The sequence below is a fragment of the Microcaecilia unicolor genome, chromosome 2 (assembly GCF_901765095.1).
Source record: "Microcaecilia unicolor chromosome 2, aMicUni1.1, whole genome shotgun sequence".
NCBI classification, from domain to species: Eukaryota; Metazoa; Chordata; class Amphibia; order Gymnophiona; family Siphonopidae; genus Microcaecilia; species Microcaecilia unicolor.
Genome location: NC_044032.1, coordinates 201,679,695 through 201,700,790, shown reverse-complemented (window position 1 = coordinate 201,700,790; position 21,096 = coordinate 201,679,695). Strand labels below are relative to the sequence as shown.

At 41.7% G+C, this 21,096-nt stretch overlaps 1 protein-coding gene across 1 annotated transcript in view; it reads right to left on the bottom strand.

Annotated features, from left to right (window-relative positions):
* Window positions 1-919: 919 nt before the first annotated feature.
* The window catches only part of LOC115463266 (contactin-associated protein-like 4), a 1,024,538-nt gene continuing 1,004,361 nt past the window's right edge, over window positions 920-21,096 (bottom strand). The window contains 3 exon segments of the mRNA XM_030193620.1: window positions 920-1,845; window positions 14,023-14,094; window positions 14,411-14,629. Of these exon segments, the coding sequence (XP_030049480.1) occupies window positions 1,652-1,845; window positions 14,023-14,094; window positions 14,411-14,629 (485 nt within the window). The 3' untranslated portion in view covers window positions 920-1,651.

The window sequence follows — 21,096 nt, the reverse complement described above, 5'->3', positions numbered from 1 at the left end:
CAATGCTCAGAGGCCCTTACCACAGGAAACAAGAAGCTCGGTAACAATCAGCACTATCACATGTTAATGTAGTCAAAAGGATGTAAATAGGGTCATTTCCTATTCCCTCCAATGCTCAAAGAACAGCGCACTTGAACAAGGGTGCCCTTACACCAGCTCAGAGCTGCAATTAGGGTGTCTGAAATGTGTCCAGTTGGACCAGGTCCCTTTTGATGTGGTCTGACCCCGTTGATGCACCAAAACAAGAAGTTCCTTGGCTATTTCAACTTCCAGGGCCATGACTCTCTGGAGGAAGCAGAAGGACTTTACGGTGTCTCTGCAGGAAGGTCAGAGAATGTTGCCAGTTGCACTCCTCCATTGAAAGCCTCCATCTCTCCACCACCCAACCCCGCCTTCCCCTTTTCCCTGTTGCCTAGGTGAAAACTATGGGAAAAGTCCCAATGTAAACGTCTTTCTCATTGGCTGTTACTATCACCTCGGAATGCCATACAATGCAAAGTCCATTCCACTCCCTGCTCCCCAGTTTGACTGGGCAGGAGCACAAGAGCTTTACTTATCGCATGCCCAGTCACAATCCTCCCCCCTTAACTTCCTAATGCTCAATGCCAACAGCGCACAGATGATTTGCATACTATTAGCGTTGAGCATTAGAAAGATTCTTTCTGCACTGTTCCAGTACTATTTTCCAAATTGTTTTGAACAGAGCTGGAGTTTTGAGCATCGGGGCCTAAGTGCAAAATGTGAGAAATCATTTGGAAAAGAGTCATCCAAGTAAAAGTCAGTAAGAAATTGTCTAAAACAAACCAAATGCTAAAACATGTGACCTTTTAATTCATGTTGATGATGAAGGTTGCAAAATAAAAAGGATGAAGAAACAACAGATAAATGAAATGTTAAACTTATTTATTTCTAACCCATTCTAGAGTGGTAAAAAGGGCCCCAATGCACTTGTGTGCCATCAACCTGTTATCTGAACAGACATTTTCAACAACATTTGATTTCCAGGAAAACTGAACTCGCTCAACTTCCAAATTAAAAATTGATTGAAGTAGGAAAACACTTTTTTTTTTATAAACAGTGCTTTTCAGTGCTTCTGATAGCTGATTAAATGACTTTCAAATAGATGTTTAAAGTGCAGCCCAAAGTGATGTTGTAATAACACTATCAAGTAGGACATGAGAGATCACATTGGAGAGTACAACGCATTCCTTCCTTGTGCAGTAAAATATTACTGTCCAAATTTTACCTTTATAAACATCTTGAGCTACACTGTTATTTCTAAAGAAGAATGCACTCTTAGAGAGAAACAAGGCAGCAGCTTCATAACAATTCTACCATTTCAAACTGTATTAAGAAAGCATGTTAAACTTCAGCTGTAGAAGGTAACAGAAGAACAGTTAGAAACGACCAACGATAAAATCGTTTACAATATCTAATGTACGGTTACAATAAAATGCATTTATGAAAAAAGATAAGAAATGTACATAATTTATAAAGGCCTCCTACAGCAATCACTGAGACTGAATATCTGTAGTATAATGTCTCTTTTTTTTTTTATTGTACAAACTTTAAGTGCAAGAGCTTTTCTGTTCACCAGGAGCCCCCGACTTTGTAAGAATGCCATACAGTTAAAGGGACCAATAAGCACTCATCAGAAGAAATATTCCTTTTGATTTTCATGGATTGTATTTTGCATGTTGAGTTCACTTTTCAGTACCACCCCTGGATTGTCCTCGTTTTCTGATACTTTTGTCACGCTTTCTTTATATGTGTCTTTTTGTTGATATATCCTCACTGTTATGGCAGTTATACAAAGCAGAATGAATATTACAACTGCTATCACACCTGGAGGAGGAAGAAAACCAAAAATAAGAATAAAGAATAATAAGAATAAAAATGAGTTTTTAGCTAGCACACATGATTAGAATAGCCATAGTTATACATTATTTTAATGTATTATTTATTGACATTTTTTTATACTGTATACTTATTTCCACAGCAAAACATAATCCTAGTACACTAAAATGCAATCTCATACGATAAAACACCCAGATAAAACAATACAAAAAGTTTTTATACAAAATAGTAACTTAGACATCTAAATATAGTTTATAGAGATAAGTACGGTCAAAAAGCTTTTGTTCATTTTCAGATTGACTGAATTTTCCCCCGTTTTCTGGTTTTTGCTCAATTTGTTTCACACACTACATGCCAGAAACAACTGCAACATAAGCACCTGTGTTTCTGCTAGGATGTCTGGTTATTTACAATACTTTCTGGTGCCAGAAACACCAGCTGCTAGTTTGATGTTTTCATTTCACTCTAATCTAAATAGATATCATTACCAGTGATCCTCCTAGGTCCCTTGCCTGCCAGACAGACACAGTTATATTAATACCACATAATGGTTTTTAGTAAAGAAGATAAGAAATGCCATGATGAGACAGACCAATGGTTCATTGAGCCTAGCATTCTGTTTCCATCACTGAACAGTTTGGATCCCTTGGAGAACCCATCAGATCCTAATGAAAATTCCAGAAATCTGACATGCAGATATCAGATCCTTCTTGCTAATAATGTTTTATGGGTCTGTCCTCTAGAAAAGTGTCCAGCTTTACTACTAAACCTGAACCAATCCTCTGGCAAAAAATTTCCATAGATTGTTTGTTGACTGAAAAAATGCTTCTAGAAATGTAATTGAATTAAATTTGAATCTGCCATTTGTTAGTTTCATGGAAATTTCACTAGAACTTCTACAACACTCATGATTTTGTAAACCCTGCCATATCACCTCTTGGTCATCTCCCCACTAATATTATCAGGAAGTAATGCCATTTTTTTTTCTGTCACTTCACTTCTAACATTTTTTGAGATGTGCCAACCAGAACTGCATGTACTACTTAAGGTATGATTGCACCACAGATCAATAGTGCTCTGCCCACACAGTAGTGTGTTAATGTTTTATATTGACTTAAAGTATGTTCAATGCTACTTTCATTTCTTAAGATTCTCAATGTTACTGCAGGTACTTCCTGCTTCATTGTGTAATCCTTACTTGCATTATTTCTAATATAATCCAATATGTTACCGCCACCACTCCTGCTGATTTTATAATCTCTACTCCTAGTGGTCCTTTCTTTTGCATGTGACCCCCTTCTCCCTCTCAGCTCAGTTTGTCTTTCACCCCCAACTGCCATTATCTGATTGTCTTTGAAGTCTATGGTCTTATAGGTCAAACCCTTATAGATGTATGTGACCCTCACGTGACCTTCATTATCATCTATCACCTAGTCTCAGGTTCTGGCCATGCTAGTCTCCATGCCCCTTGGCCTTATGGGTGCTTCTACTAGCCCCCTCCATGGCTTTACAAAGCATACAATCCATTTTGTCTCAAGAGTGTGATACTTTCTCTCTCCCTCTCCTCCTAAAAGTTAATCTTTACACCTCGTTTGCACAAACTCAGCATTCTACTTCTCAACTGCTTCAAGGCATCTATGAAGGGGTCTTGTTGCCAAACGATACAAGGGGCTCTACAGTGGCATCAACACGCCGGTTTGACACAAACTGAGGCCCACTTTTACTGCTGCTGGTAAAAGGCTTATTTTTTCTTTTAAGGAAGGAAATGGACATGTGGTAAGTTAAAAACTTGCCAAGTAGCCATTTCCTGGGGGAGCCCTTAGTGCCTCTATTCAGGAGGCAGTAGGGGCTCCAGCAGTAGCACGGCGCTGCCCAATTACAATTGGGCATGCCCCGGTGCTAGAAAATTTTAAAATATTTTCTAGTGCCAGAATTGGCACATGGTGGGAGTCAGGGGATCCCAGCAGTAGTTCCAAATCACTGTGCACCAAGTCGGATCTACCCTTACTACCCTTTTGTAAAAGGACCCCTCCAAAATATCTCCACTTCTGCAATAAACAAATTCTTCTTCAGAGCTTCACCTTGACTCCCCAGCAACAGCAATTACCCAGGTTAGTAAATTACCTATATTTATCTTGCAAATAAACAGTTGAACATTCAGAAAAAAAAAAAAAAAACAGTTTTCTTGTAAATGTTGAGGGGTTTATATTAGAGCATGTGCATACTTTAATAGTTAAATACAAACTAGAGAAAAAACTCCACACAAAATGGAACAAAAACCAAAAAGACAAATGGTGGAGTGTGACCCACTTGCTTCTTACTCCTTTGTTTAGCATTGGTTTCGAAGAAAGCACATATTCTGGGATGGGAGCTTTTACTGATTAGGACTGGCCATCTTTGTATGAGTTTTTTTGACCAATGAACGAGACTGTGATCTGTGGAAGGAGTAGCTGGTTAATAAAGGCAGCAAACATATCGGTGACGGTCACAGCCAGCTGAGGTCTTTTTCCTCCTTTTCTAATTTTAACTTTGATCATTTTGTTCCTTTAATTGGGAGATTCACTGTTTGGGCTCTATACATATACAATCCAAGGTTTGACAAGGAGTAAGAAGCAAGTTGTCACACTCCACCATTTGCCTTTTTTATTTTTATACTTTATTTATCCTCTGCTTTTTTGGCCATTGCTACCCTGAAAGGAAGGTTTCAGTATGATTTCTACAATTCCTTCATTAAATGGTCACTTATATTATGGGACTCAGGGGTCCTTTCACAAAGCTTCCTAATCTGCACCTTCAAACCATTTGCTAAAAGTATTTTTAATTTCTGTGGAATGTGCATGTCTGGGAGAGTAGAGTGTGAGCATTTTTGGCTAATCAGTTAAGCAGCTACATCACCACCCATTATCTGATTAGTTTGTGAGCCCTTACCACCTACAAAAGAGGTGTCGGTAAGTGCTCACTTGCTAATTATTTTAATGGCTATGTCCTAATGGCAACATTAACGTATGGTTATTAATATGGAAAATGGAAAATCAGCTACTTTCCAGCTGTGGTAAAAATGGTCTTAGTGTATGGGAAAAACCCACGCAAGGGCTCACTAAGGCCACTTCCTACTGCAGCGTATTAAAAGGACCCTTCAGTGTTGTGCATCTAGGAGCTGGATTGTTTCCCTTAAATATATAAATATAATGATTTTGTCAGATACCATGTAAAATATAAGACTCGAAAATGTGAATGAAACAGTTGTCCAGCTTATATTTAACAAAAACTTATATGACCTTTTTCGATTAATAACAAACACTGAGCTACTCCTACAAAAAAAAAACAGAGAGTTTGTTCAAAATGTCTTCCCCAAGCAGCAACACAACTGCAAAGACTTTTATGCCATTGTCTTATTGCAGTGTCGATCACGTGTTGATCAAGTTCTTCCCATGCAGTCACTGATGTTCTATTGTGACAGGTTCATTAATCATTTTCAGAAGCTTATTTAAGCTCTCTAATGTCCATTTCTTTATGAGAAATTCATTAATAAGTCATTTCATACTGTAATGTTTAGTTTATCAAAAACAGATAACAATTTCATGTTCTTCAGTAAGCACAATTTTCATAGTTAGTGTAAGCAATGGTATCTCAAAGATGTCACTTTTGTACATTAGGAAATATAAGTGATCAGCAAGTTCTAGTGGTCAGTTCTGCAAAGTGTTGCTTGATATTTAGTTTGGTACAAATTACCTAAATTTATTTAAATTATACTGCTAGTGATTCTGGTACAACAAATGCAACAAAGCCTAATCAGTTCCAATGGGATTTTTCATATTTGCTGCACTGAAATCAGTAGCACAGGTTTGCAAAAGAAGCCCAACACTAGCTTGTTTTTGGGGAGTGAGAGGGGGTCAGTGACCACTACGGGGGGTATTGGAGGGTCATCCCTGATTCCCTCCATTGGTCGTCTGGTCATTTAGGGTACCTTTTTGTGCCTTATTCGTAATTTTAAAAAAGTGTAGCTCAAAATGTCTTAGTTTTAGTTCAGTTTTGTTCCATTATAGCTGAAAAACATCTAAATCTTAGGAACACCCAAATACCACCCTTAACACCCCCCCCCCCCAACTTGACTTCTTGAGATTTGAATGCACTGCAGATGAACAGCATAGCAAAACATCCAAATGCTGCTTTATGCCACTTTTTAGATGTTTTTCTCTTTCGAAAATTAGTACCATAGATATAGATATATATGTTAATTTAATCTTTAAATCAGAAAAAACATACCATTTCCCCCCAAATTCTATAAAGTCAGGCACCCAAATGCATGGTTAGTGGACAAATTAGCAAGCACAAGTTATAGAACAGGGTCAGTTGTACATATACATTAATTTACTAATGAGGAAATAATTGATGTTAACAAGCAATTATAAGCTACAAATGGCCTTAATTGGTGCTACTGAAGACTAATTAACAGTTATGCACTAAGTACATAAGTAATGCCACACTGCGAAAAAACCAAGGGTCCATCGAGCCCAGCATCCTGTCCACGACAGCGGCCAATCCAGGCCAAGGGCACCTGGCAAGCTTCCTAAACGTACAAACATTCTATACATGTTATTCCTGGAATTGTGGATTTTTCCCCAGTCCATTTAGTAGCGGTTTATAGACTTGTCCTTTAGGAAACTGTCTAACCCCTTTTTAAACTCTGCTAAGCTAACCGCCTTCACCACTTTCTCCGGCAATGAATTCCAGAGTTTAATTATACGTTGGGTGAAGAAACATTTTCTACGATATGTTTTAAATTTACTACACTGTAGTTTCATTGCATGCCCCCTAGTCCTAGTATTTTTGGAAAGCATGAACAGACGCTTCACATCCACCTGTTCTACTCCACTCATTATTTTATATACCTCTATCATGTCTCCCCTCAGCTGTCTCTTCTCCAAGCTGAATAGCCCTAGCCTCCTTAATCTTTCTTCATAGGGAAGTCGTCCCATCCCCGCTATCATTTTAGTCGCCCTTCGCTGCACCTTTTCCAATTCTACTATATCTTTCTTGAGATGCGGCGACCAGAATTGAACACAATACTCAAGGTGCGGTCAGACCACGGAGCGATACAATGGCATTATAACATCCTCACACCTGTTTTCCATACCTTTCCTAATAATACCCAACATTCTATTTGTTTTCCTAGTCGCAGCAGCACCCTGAGCAGAAGGTTTCAGCGTATTATCGACGACGACACCCAGATCCCTTTCTTGGTCCGTAACTCCTAACGTGGAACCTTGCATGACGTAGCTATAATTCGGGTTCTTTTTTCCCACATGCATCACCTTGCACTTGCTCACATTAAACGGCATGTGCCATTTAGCCGCCCAGTCTCCCAGTCTCGTAAGGTCCTCTTGTAATTTTCACAATCCTATCGCGATTTAACAACTTTGAATAACTTTGTGTCATCAGCAAATTTAATTACCTCACTAGTTATTCCCATCTCTAAATCATTTATAAATATATTAAAAAGCAGCGGTCCTAGCACAGACCCCTGATGAACCCTATTAACTACCCTTCTCCATGTGAATACTGCCCATTTAAACCCACTCTCTGTTTCCTATCCTTCAACCAGTTTTTAATCCACAATAGGACATTTCCTCCTATCCCATGACCCTCCAATTTCCTCTGTAGCCTTTCATGAGGTACCTTGTCAAATGCCTTTTGAAAATCCAGATACACAATATCAACTGGTTCCCCTTTGTCCACATGTTTGTTTACTCCTTCAAAGAATTGAAGTAAATTGGTCAGGCAAGATTTCCCCACACAAAAGCCGTGCTGACTTGGTCTTAGTAATCCATGTCCTCGGATGTGCTCTGTAATTTTGTTTTTAATAATAGCCTCTACCATTTTCCCCAGCACTGACGTCAGACTCACCGGTCTATAATTTCCCGGATCTCCCCTGGAGCCATTTTTAAAAATCGGCGTTACATTGGCCACCCTCCAATCTTCCGGTACCATGCTCGATTTTATGGATAAGTTGCATATCACTAGCAGTAGCTCCGCAAGCTCATTTTTCAGTTCTATCAGTACTCTAGGATGAATATCATCTGGTCCAGGAGATTTGCTACTCTTCAGTTTGCTGAACTGCCCCATTACGTCCTCCAGGTTTACCGTGAAGTCAGTAAGTTTCTCCGACTCGTCCGCTTGAAATACCATTTCCGACACCGGTATCCCACCCAAATCTTCCTCGGTGAAGACCGAAGCAAAGAATTCATTCAGTCTCTCCGCTACGTCTTTGTCTTCCTTGATCGCCCCTTTTACCCCTCGGTCATCCAGCGGCCCAACCAATTCTTTTGCCGGCTTCCTGCTTTTAATATACCAAAAAAAAAATTTACTATGTTTTTTTGCCTCTAATGCTATCTTTTTTTTTTCGTAATCCCTCTTGGCCTTCTTTATCTGTGCCTTGCATTTGCTTTGACACTCCTTATGCTGCTTCTTGTTATTTTCAGGCGGTTCCTTCTTCCATTTCTGAAGGCGTTTCTTTTAGCCCTAATAGCTTCCTTCACCTCACTTTTCAACCAGGCCGGCTCTCTTTAGGACTTCTGTCTTTCTTTTCTAATTTGCGGAATATGTATGGCCTGGGCCTCCAGGATGGTATTTTTGAACAGCGTCCACGCCTGTTGTACAGTTTTTACTCTCTCAGTTGCCCCCCTAAGTTTTCTTTTTACCTTTCTTCTCATTTTATCATAGTCTCCTTTTTTAAAGTTAAACGCTAACGTATTTGACTTTCTGTGTACAGTTACTTCAAGGTCGATATCAAAACTGATCATATTATGATCACTGTTATCAAGCGGCCCCAGTACCATAACGTTCCTCACCAGATCATGCGCTCCACTAAGGACCAAGTCTAGAATTTTTCCTTCTCTCGTCGGCTCCTGCACCAGCTGCTCCATAAAGCTGTCCTTGATTTCATCAAGGAATTGTACCTCTGTAGCGTGTTCCGATGTTACATTTACCCAGTCTATATTTGGATAATTAAAGTCACCCATTATTATCACATTGCCCATTTTGTTCGCGTCTCTGATTTCTTTTATGATTTCTGCGTCTACCTGCTCATCCTGGCGAGGCGGACGGTAGTACACTCCTATCACCGTTTTTTTCCCCTTTTATACATGGAATTTCAACCCATAATGATTCAAAGGTGTGATTTGTGTCCTGCTGAATTTGTACTCTATCTGAGTCAAGGCTCTCATTAATATACAATGCTACCCCTCCACCAGTCCGGTCCACCCTATCACTACGATATACTTTGTACCCCGGTATGACAGTGTCCCACTGGTTATCCTCCTTCCTCCAGGTCTCAGTGATGCCTATTATATCCAATTTTTCATTTAGTGCAATATATTCCAACTCTCCCATCTTATTTCTTATACTCCTAGCATTTGCATATAGACATTTCAGAGTATGCTTGTTGTTCCTATTTGCATGATGCTTAGTACCTGACACTATTGATTTGCCATCTTTTGTCTGATCTTTAGTTGTATTTAAGGGCACCTGGCCTACCATGGTCTGTCACACAGCGCCAACACATTATTGCCACCTTACTCACAAAGCATATTTTCTGCACTATCTGGGTAGAAACTATAGAAGTACTCATGTACTACAAATATTTCTTTCATCAGGGGTTGCCGTAGAAGCATCTCCCCTCCATTCCCATTCTCTTTTTCTTGATGCCTTCAGCCCCCTCATTCTGTCCAAGTCTGGGGGTAGGCCACACCATGGCACTGGCCCCCCTCCTTAGAAGAGGAGGACTGCCCTGGGTCTTTATATCATTTCATATCATGTCACAGCTATCATATATCAAATCAAATTCACAATGCATCATTGTTTCAGGTTGATTTCGTCTCAAACATGCTGCTTTGTGCTATATCAGGCTAGGATCCATTGCTACAGACCACAACAGTGAAGCCTCACTTGTCGCTGTCCCACACCTGCTTTAGCCATAGTTGCAGCCATCCTTGAACTCAGTCCTGCAGTAAGGATCCACGTATCTATGCACCGGTCCACTTTGCCCTGTTAGTTGCTGCCAGTTAATATGGTTTTATTGTTGTTTGCACCAGCGAAGTCAGTGGTTTCTACTGAGTGAAGCCTCACTTGTCGCTGTCCCACACCTGCTTTAGCCATAGTTGCAGCCATCCTTGAACTCAGTCCTGCAGTAAGGATCCACGTATCTATGCACCGGTCCACTTTGCCCTGTTAGTTGCTGCCAGTTAATATGGTTTTATTGTTGTCTGCACCAGCGAAGTCAGTGGTTTCTACCGAGTAATAAGATTTTACTCTTCCATGCATCAGCAAAGTCAGCTATAAGCATGGCTTATAGCAATAGTGCAAGCTAGTTACGTACCTGTTCCTTATCCAGAGAAAACATAGGCCTTTGCTAAAATGCCCAGGACTTTGCTACTCTCCATATGTTGCCATGGAAAAAGCCAAAAGTCCAAGTACCAGTGTGATGCAAATGCAGAGGAGCCAATGTTGAAAATGCAAACACAGCTGGTTCATGTATCATGTGCAGTTTAGTGCCATTGCCACTATAAGGCCTCATAGAATTAAGTACCAAATAATGAAGAAATCAGTTACTGTGTCTCTTATATTATGTTATGAAGGAACAGCACCTTGGTATTACCCCTTTTGTTGCTAGCTGTAATCATCACCTGTGGCGGGAAACAGCACCCCCTGCAGTCCTGACCATGTCGAGTATCATCTGCCCAGGCAAATGGGCCCTCAGAGTGCAGCAGGACAATCTTATCGAGTATGATCCTCACTCATACATTTTAATATACAATGGACCATCAGTGCTTTAAACATTCTGCGGTAAGCCTTTTTAAGCTGTGGTAAGCCTGTGCTAGCGCTTACCGCAGCTTAATAAACGGAGCCCTTAAAAAGGTTAAAAAAAGAGTAACTTGTCAGTATTTATCTGGTCCTATACTCTATTGGATCTAATATATTACTCTCTGTAGTAGTGTATAGATATTATCGCCTGTTGCATGATTAGAGTACAATTTTGCAACATCTATAAGGGTAATGAAGCATCAGCCTAATCTCTGCAAGTCAATAGAAAACACATTATTTGTAAGGTTTTCAGATAGATTCCCACTGAACAGATTGATCTGACAGGTTAACCCATTAAAATGACACAGAACGTGTATAAAACACCACAGTAATGGCATAACTGCAAGCTGAATTATTATCATAAAACCAACCACTGGAAAACTAACTTAGCAAGGAATGAGGTCTCCTTAGGTCATTGTTCCCTCAAGAAAACTGAGATCCAGCTCCTCATGGTATTCAATTGAGGATACTGTGTTACATCCTTCCATTAGAAAATGTGGAGGGGCATAATCGAACGTGAACGCCCATCTCCATGGGCGTCTATGTCTGAGAATGGGTACGTGAAGGGGCAGGACAGACCATCCACCTTATAATTGAAAGAGAAAAACGCCTAGATTTCGACCCAAATCGGGAGATAGACGTTTATCTCACAAAAACGAATAAATTGGTATAATGGAAAGCCGAACTTGGACGTTTTCAACTGCACTCCATCGCGGAAGCATACAAAGTTGACGGGAGCGTGTCAGAGGCGTGGCGAAGGTGGAACTGGGGCGTGGTTATCGGCCGAGGAGAGATAGGCACCTTTCGCCGATAATGGAAAAAAAGTATGCGTTTGTAGCTAGAATTTAGGGCACTTTTCCTGGACCCTGTTTTTTCATGAATAAGGCCCCAAAAAGTGCCCTAAATGACCAGATTACCACCAGAGGGAATCGGGGATGACCTCCCCTGACTCCCCAAGTGGTCACTAACCCCCTCCCACCACAAAAAATGATGTTTCACAACTTTTATTTTCACCCACAAATGTCATACCCACCTCCCTGGCAGCAGTATGCAGGTCCCTGGAGCAGTTGTTAGGGGGTGCAGTGGACTTCAGGCAGGTGGACCCAGGCCCATCCCTCCCATACCTGTTACAATTGTGCTGCTTAATGCTTAGTCGTCCAACCCCCCAAACCCACTGTACCCACATGTAGGTGCCCCCCTTCACCCCTTAGGGCTATAGTAATGGTGTAGACTTGTGGGCAGTGGGTTTTGAGGGGGATTTGGGGGGCTCAACACACAAGGGAAGAGTGCTATGCACATGGGAGCTCTTTTACCTTTTTTTTTTGCTTTTGTAAAAGTGCCCCCTAGGGTGCCCGGTTGGTGTCCTGGCATGTGAGGGGGACCAGTGCACTATGACTCCTGGCCCCTCCCATGAACAAATGCCTTGGATTTATTCGTTTTTGAGCTGGGCGCTTTCATTTTCCATTATAACTGAAAAACAAAAACGCCCAGCTCACAAATTGTCAAATAAAACATGGACGTCTATTTTTTTCGAAAATACGGTTCAGTCCGCCCCTTCACAAACCCGTTCTCGGAGATAAACGCCCATGGAGATAGACGTTTTCGTTCAATTATGGCCCTCCATATGTTCGAAAAAAATGGCCGCCCATATTTTTTCGATAATACGGTTTGTGCCCGGCAAATGCATCGGATTTGTGCATATTTGAGCTGGGCGGTTTTGTTTTTCAGTGATAATGGAAACCAAAGGCACCCAGCTGAAAAACAAACAAATCCAAGGCATTGGTTGTGGGAGGGGCCAGGATTCGTAGTGCACTGGTCCCCCTCACATGCCAGGACACCAACCGGGCACCCTAGGGGCAGGGGTGTGCTGGTAAAATTTTAAAAACGGGCTCTCTCTCCGGGCATAACCGGCCCTGAAATTTTTTTGGGGGGATACATGCCTCTCTCTCCCCTCCCTTGTGCGGGCACGCTAGGCATACCTTTGCCGAGCCCCACCAGCCAATAAATGGACTGCCACCATTTTCTGCTGCTTGTTTCTGGCTCTGAGCAGCATTGTGGAACCTTCTTGCGCTTGCATGAAAAGTCCCAGCCTGATGCTCAGAGTCAGAAACAAGGAGCAGGGAGCAGCAGCAGTCTATTTACTTGGCTGGTGGGACCAGCATCACTGCCAGCAAAGTAAAAGAGAATTCAGGAGGGGGCCCAAGCCCACATTTTGGGAGTCAGTTGTTAAAGTAGCCATGGGGAGGCCTACTTTAACAACCGCCTCCCAAAATTCTTAAAAACTTAACAAACGGCTCTCGCGAGCCCGTGAGAGCCCACTCCAGCACACCACTGCCTAGGTGGCACTTGTAACAATTTTTTAAAAAGTCAAATACCTCCCAAGTCCATAGCTCCCTTCCTTTGGGTGCTGAGCCCCTCAAATCCCCCTGCCCACAACTCTACACCATTACCATAGCCCTTATGGCTGAAGGGGGGCACCTACATGTGGGTACAGTGGGTTTTGGGGGTGGTTTGGAAGGCTCCCATTTACCACCAGAAGTGTAATAGGTAGGGGGGATGGGCCTGGGTCCACCTGCCTGAAGTCCACTGCACCCACTAACAACTGCTCCAGGGACCTGCATACTGCTGTGATGGAGCTGGGTATGGCATTTGACGGTGGCATACAGGCTGGAAAAAAAAGTTGGTAAAGTTGTTTTTTTATGGTGGGAGGAGGTTAGTGACCACTGGGGGAGTCAGGGGTGGTCATCCCCGATTTACCTCCAGTTGTCATCTGGTCATTTAGGGCACTTTTTTGGGACTTGTTCGTGAAAAAAAAAGGTCCAAAAAAGTCTAAATTTGCAATAAAACCGCCTTTGTTTTTTCAATTATCGGCCGAAGGCACCCATCTCTCCTCGGCCGATAAACACGTCCCAGTCCCGCCTTCACCATGCCTCTGACACGCCCCATCAACTTTGCCCGTTTCCGTGACAGATTGCAGTTGAAGACGCCCAAAATCAGCTTTTGATTATACCGATTTTGGTGCCTTTGCGAGATGGGCACCCATCTCCCGATTTGGGTCGAAATATGGGCGCACATCACTTTCGAAAATAAGGCTGATAGACACCAATTCATGACCCCCCCCCCCCCCCTGTTTTTCAGCAGCTTTCCAGTGATAGACAAAATTAATTTTGGTAATCTAAATAAATTAAAATATATGAGCCCTATGGGAATTGACTTCTCTAGCCAGTGCCTATGCTTTTCATAACATAGAAGTGTGTTATGTGATTTACAATGTTTTGTTGAAGCCATCATGGTTCCTATTACCTCCAATAACTGCAGAGCCACTCCCGAGGGCATTAGCTAAGGGCTCTCCTTCATCTAGTGGTCCAGAATGATCTGTGTTAGAGAAAAAAAAAAGGAAAAAGTCAGATATGACAAGAAAGGAGGTCTTTTCAGAAATATAAATATGCAGAAGCTGTAGTGGAATTATAAGGCATTGAGCGTGATGGATCTTGAGATCAACAAGTTTCTATTTTAATTTATGGAATGAATAAGAAAATGGTAACATGAAAGGAGAACAGACAGTACTGAGCATGCCTACATTCACTTATGGGATTCACCCTGGCATATGAAGAGAGTCAGAAACATTGGTATTTCTGAATAATATACTGTTCCAGAATGTAATTAGAGGTATCCAGGTATTATTTTATACCTGCAAATGAATGGGTAGATTCACTTGGCGCTGAGTCGGCTCTGCTTCCCACACCACAATTGGATTCACTGATTTGTCCTTTTACCATGACTGAGGCTGAACTCTCATGGTGCAACACAGCTTTCAAAGGAGCGATATGATTGAACTGTACTGAAGAGAGACATCCTGTAAAGCCCTGGGAACTTGCTTTTGTAGTCTCTTGGTCTACATCAGTATCACCTGCTATTCAAAAGAAGCAGAGGACAATTAATTGTAGTGCAAAAGTACAAAATAAAGTGACAGAAGAATATTTGCATAATTAACCTGCATTCCTCAGAATAAATCTTTGCTTCAGCAGTATAAGTATGTATATGGAATTTCATTTTCACTTCATTTTTAATAAAATGATGTTCTGCTTTATTAGACTTTTTAAGCATAACAATGGTAAAATTTCAGAGGGAAAGGGTTTTAAACTGCTTTGAAATTTAAAATAAAGGATTGAGAAACATAAATTAATTTTATAAAATCTCATACAAATAATCATTTATTCTCCTTTTAAAGATGCACATAGATTGTGATTAAGATAATATTCTGCTGGGATGATAAGTCAATTAGTACGGCTCTTGCCATTTAAAAGAAAAAATGATCAAGTTGTATTTTTCAACCCCAGGCACAATGAACATTTAAGAGGTTAATAATGGAGAACATTATCTTTCCTCTGGTGTATATTGTAATATTTGAGGGATGGGAAAATTGAGTTTCTTTTGTGAGAGACTGCGGAAAAGTAAAACATAGTTTGCAAGAGTGGCAGTTATGATAGTGAAACTGAAAACAGGCATGACCCACACAGTTCTTTGGATGCATTTTTCATCCTAGTAGTAAAATGTTGTGCACCATAAGCAAATCATTTTGGGGGTCTGATTTATCCAAAGGAATTGTTTGGACAAATATTGCACATTTTGAAATTCATCACTGAAGGGATTTTTACCCTATTCAATAAGAATTAGCTATGTAAAACTGTGTTTAAAATGATTCATTTGCACCTAAAAGCAAATGAAATGTGATAAAATACACTTTATCTTCCTTTGTTTTCTCCTGTAGTATTTGTTATATGTAGGAAAAATTAGAATAAAGAATGGCTTCATCAAGTTACAGAAACCATCTGACCGATATTCAGCCAGCGATAGTCAGTGTTTTCTTTATACATTGACTGTTGACAGCTAGATTAACCCCGGATATTCAGTGCCGGGCCATGTTTGGGCACTAGCACTGAACACAGAGGGTTAATTTGGTCGATGGTGGCCACTGGGACTTATACAGGTTCCAGCCAATATTATGCCATTGGCACCATAAGACAATTATGCAGGGACCGGCTAAACATTGGCTAGCACCCACATAATTTTTTCCTCCTGGCCTTCTAACAATGCCCCCTCCTTCCCTACATCTCCCTCTAGCTTGCCACCATGAAGTCCCCCACCCCCTGGAACACTCCCCCCAATGTCTAGGTATGTCCTCCTGAGCCTACCTGATGTCCCTGGTGGTCCATGGGGGTCATTGGGAGAAGATGCAAGGCTCCCTTGCAGCTTCCCTAAGAAAATGGCTACCAGAATCTCACACTTCAGCTTGTAGTATTACACAAGGTACCGCAAGCTGCCACCATAATTCACAACAGCTATTTTCTTGGGGAAGCCTCATGGGGCAGGAGTGAGGAGACATTGCTCCTGCCCATTTTTTTAATAGGTTGTCAGAGGTGATACTCAGGGGCACTATCTGGTTTAATGTCACAATATCAGGGGCTAGATGGCCACAGGTGATTTAAGCAGACAGGAGCTTTTCATGCCCATTTGAATCACTTTATCAGCCGGAATGTCTTTAAAACAAATTATGACAAACCTAAAGATAAATGTAACTGATTTCCAAACATTTAGTAACCTATGGACACATTCTTAAAATGCCAAGTAATAAAATACATCCTATTTTAATTTGCAAATGCTGGGATCTCAAGGCTGTACAGAGTGCTCTACTATTATCAGAGATTGAGCACCTCAAGTCCAATGCACATTCCCAAGCTACAGCAAAAATTATACTATCTACATTCTCCCCATTCAAAATGATGAGAAGGAAACTAACTAAATGGAGTCTTTCCAGCTTATAATCGAAAGTGATCGCCGGCCATCTTCCGACATAAATCGGGAGATGGCCAGCGATTTCTTAAAAGCGGCAAAATTGGTATATTCGAAAGCGGCATTTTTGACAGCATCGCCGCTTTCCCGTCACTTCGCCGGCGAAAGTTCAAGGGGGCATGTTGGTTGATTAGCGAAGGCGGGACATGGGCGGGCATGGGCGTGGCTACCAGATGGCCGGCTTTTGCCGATAATGGAAAAAAAAAGCGGCGTTAAGCAGTATTTTGCCAGCTTTACTTGGTCCTTTTATTTTCACGACCAAGCCTCAAAAAGGTGCCCCAACTGACCAGATGACCACTGGAGGGAATGGGGGATGACCTCCCCATACTCCCCCAGTGGTCACCAATCACCTTCCAAACTAAAAAAATAAAACTAAAAACCTTTTTTCCAGCCTGTATGCCAGCCTCAAATGCCGTACCCACCTCCATGACAGCAGAATGTGTTGTATCCTCCGACAGCCTTTCCCTGGTTGCGATGTGGCTCTGGGGTGAGTGTGACACCTTTTCTGTTAGGTGCCCTGCAGAGAGTCACATTAGCAATGCATTGTGGTGGGTGTAGGGTACTGGGCTCTACTCCCATGGTGCTTTTCCCCCCTGCTAACTGGGTCAGAGTGTGCCCTGTTTTGTTTCCTGTTGTAGTCCATGCGGTAGTGGCCATTTTTGTAAGCCAGTTTTAGTTCCCTTTCCTGTGTTACCCACGTTAGAGAACGTAGTTCTTACCTTGAATGATGCTGAAAGAGGGCATTGTACACCATTGTGCCTGCTCTGACCTACTGCTAATCTTAGTACCAGGGGACTCTTTGCCAGTGGGGCACAACCTCTGATCTGCAGTTAACTGTGAGTAAACGTGGTTATTTAAAGAAAGGATTTTTTCAGAGAGATTAGTCTTCAGGTGTGAACCGGTGTGCCAAAGTTATACAGCAGCAATAAGTCCTGGAGGCTGTATGCAGGTCCCTGGAGCAATTTTAGTGGGTGCAGCACATTTGTGGGTAGTGGGTTTGGGGGGCTCAGCTCCCAAAGTAAGGGAGCTATGCACGTGGTGGGAGCTTTTCTGAAGTCCACCGCAGTGACCCCTAGGGTGGCTGGTTGGTGTCCTGGCATGTCAGGGGGGCCAGTGCACTAAAAATGCTGGGTCCTCCCACGGCCAAATGCTTTGAATTTGGCCGGGGTTTGAGATGGCCGACATAACTTTCCATTATCGCTGAAAAACAAACCCGGCCATCTCAAACCCGGCGAACTCCATGGCATTTGGGCGGGCTAAACTGTATTATCGAAAAAAAAGATGGCCGGCCATCTTTTTCGATAATACGGTTCCGGCCAGCTGTAGCGCTGCCGCCAACATACTGTAGATCGCCGGCGATCTATTTGGCCGGCGACGGTCGATTATGCCCCTCCACATCCAGTAACCAGTCAGATGTTACTATATTGAGAATAGATTTTATTTAAATTCAAGTTTGTAGAGTTATATTGTTTTAAAAATGTATTCAATAACAGAATTAACTATATTCCCAAATCTGAACAGAATTAGTTCCATTTACTTACATTAGCTCAATCTAACAGAAATTATACTGACCCACTTCTTATTTAACCCTGAAGTCTCTTTCACTAATAGGTTCCTAATTACATCAGTTTTTATCAGGAGGCCAAGCAACTTTAAAGAAGGCAATCAAATAAGTATTATCTTTTTTCCCTATCTTTTCTTTCTTTACAGCTACTCCTTACTTTAATCCCTTAAAAAATGTAAAGCTATCAACACTCATCTAGTTTTATTCTGTAACCTGTTGGGCGCAAAAAAAATGTGAAGATATTTTGAAGGAACTACATAACGCTCATGTGGAGGCTTCAGATGGGTTTACTGAATAAAGGCAGCATCCGTCCAAAGACGGATGAGCTCTCTAAACAGGAATTTTCTCTTAACCGGAGTGTTCAAGCCCCTAACATTCAACGTGAAACAGTTTACATTAGAGATAACATGTAGGTTTTAAGAAGCATTACTCACCCATAATCACCCATATTACCGACCCCCAGCCTTATGCCCCTTATGAACCCAGTAAGCAGAACACTAATATCCCATAAGACCACCATGTCCCCAACTAACCCCCCCCCCCCCACTCTCGTCTTTCCCCATCTTTTTATGTGGGCGACCCCTCCTTGTTGAAGTAATTGAGAAACCCACACAATGCATAAGGAAGTGATAAGAGGCCTATTTCAGTTGAAAGAAAGTTCTAGAAAAAGGAGTTATTTAATGAGAGTGAAATGGGGTAGATTCAGGAGTAATCTAAGGAAATATTTCTTTACAGAAAGAGTGGTGGAAGCACTGAAGAGTATCTCAGTGGAGGTAGTTGAGACAAGGACAAAATCTGAGTTCATGAAAGCATGGGCAAGCACAGAGAAACTCGCTCTGAGGGAGAGGAAGTGATTGTGATCTTAGAGGTTAGTATAAATGGGCAGACTGATCAAATCATATGGTCTGTATCTGCTGTCATTTTGCTATGTTTCTATGTCTCCACAGACCAATGGTTCCCAAACCTATACTGCTGAACTTATAGCCAATAACGTTTCAGAATATTCACAGTGAACATGCTTGAGATAAATGTGTATATGCAAGGGTCACCAATGCATGCAAATATATATTTCATGAATATTCATTAAAACTCAACTAGGTTTAGGGTCAACAATATAGAATTAAGAACCAATGTCATGGGTTACCAGATTCTCCTGCTGATGCATATTGTGGCTAATGCAACTTTGAGACACCTAAGAGGAGAGGAGGTATTCCCTAACAGGTTGATTTTGAACCCGTGAACCTACTGGTTCTCTTGCTTGTAGTATGCCAGAGGAATACTGTCTGTGAACAACAAGGTCCCTCCTTTACTTTTTTTCCATGCTAGGATGAGAGGAACCATCTCGTCGGGCTTCTCTCTCGCTCTCTCTCTCTCTCTCCTTATCCATGCTTGGAGGAAAACGGACTATTGGAGCTCATGAAATCTTTCTCTCCTTCACTTTCTTCCAAGCTATTTTGTTGTTGTTTTATTTTCAGCTGATTTTTTCTTTAAAGTACAACAAACAGGTTCCACTCTAATGATTAAGTTTTTCTGTGAAATAATAAATCAGTTTCTCACTTTTACCTGCTATGAGGTGGAACCATATCTGGAACTGTCAAACTATAATTATGATAGAATATATGATGGAAAGCCATCTATATTAAAGCCATAATAACATTCTGACAGATTCATAAAATTTTGGCAGCCTCACTTATCCTAAGAGAGCAATGTCTCTACGGTGGCCAATAAGAGTCCAGATGCAGCATGTTTAATTAACTGAGGAACTGCCCTTAATGCCAGAGAAGAATGGGATATGCTCTATATAGTTAGAACATCAGAGCAAATCACATATACTTACTTAACTATCTCTATGATAGCATCGTAATTTTCTAGTATAAAAGAAAGAGATACAATTCCAATTAATGCATATATTGAAATATACTTTTGTGCCCAAATTTTAAAGTGTTAGCACTTTATGGCATGTAAAGTCAAATTATGGACAGCTGTGATAACGGATCATAAAATTGTGAAGGACAGCACATATGTGAAAATTATGCCTAGTGCTACTTGATATGTGTGCAGATATTCCTAAGGTATAATTTGGGATGGAACTGGAATGGAATTGTTACGTGTGTCTCTATTTTATAAAACACATATAGACCAATTGATAAAAGGTGTGAATTTGTGTGACAAAACTTGTGCTCTACTGGGAGTCACTGCAGAGGCCCATTATGTAAGGACACATGGAGGGGCATAATCGAATGGGGCACCCATGTTTTCATGAGGGCGACTTCACAGGACGGCCCTGCGAAGGGGCGGGGAAACCCGTATTATCAAAACAAGATGGGTGTCCATTTTTCATTTCGATAATGCGGTTGGGGACGCCCAAATCTCAACATTTAGGTCGACCTTAGAGATGGTCGACCTAAACGTTGAGATGGTCGACCTTAGAGATAGTCGTCCCAGGTTTTCAGCCATAATGGAAACCGAGGACGCCCATCTCAAAAACTACCAAATCCAAGCCCTTTGGTCGTGGGAGGAGCCAGAATTCATAGTGTACTGGTCCCCCTGACATGCCAGGACACCAACCTGGCACCCTAGGGAGCACTACAGTGGACTTCACAAATTGCTCCCAGATGCACAGCTCCCTTACCTTGGGTGCTGGCCCCCCCCCTAAAAAAACCCAAACCCCACTCCCCACAACTGTACACCACTACCATAGCCCTAAGGGGTGAAGGGGGGCACCTACATGTGGGTACAGTGGGTTTGTGGTGGGTTTTGGAGGGCTCACATTTACCACCACAAGTGTAACAGGTAGGGGGGATGGGCCTGGGTCCGCCTAGCTGAAGTGCACTGAACCCACTAAAACTGCTCCAGGGACCTGCATTCTGCTGTCAGGGAGCTGGGTATGACATTTGAGGCTGGCATAGAGGCTAGCAAAAAAAATGTTACAAGTTTTTTTTTAGGGTGGGAGGGGGTTG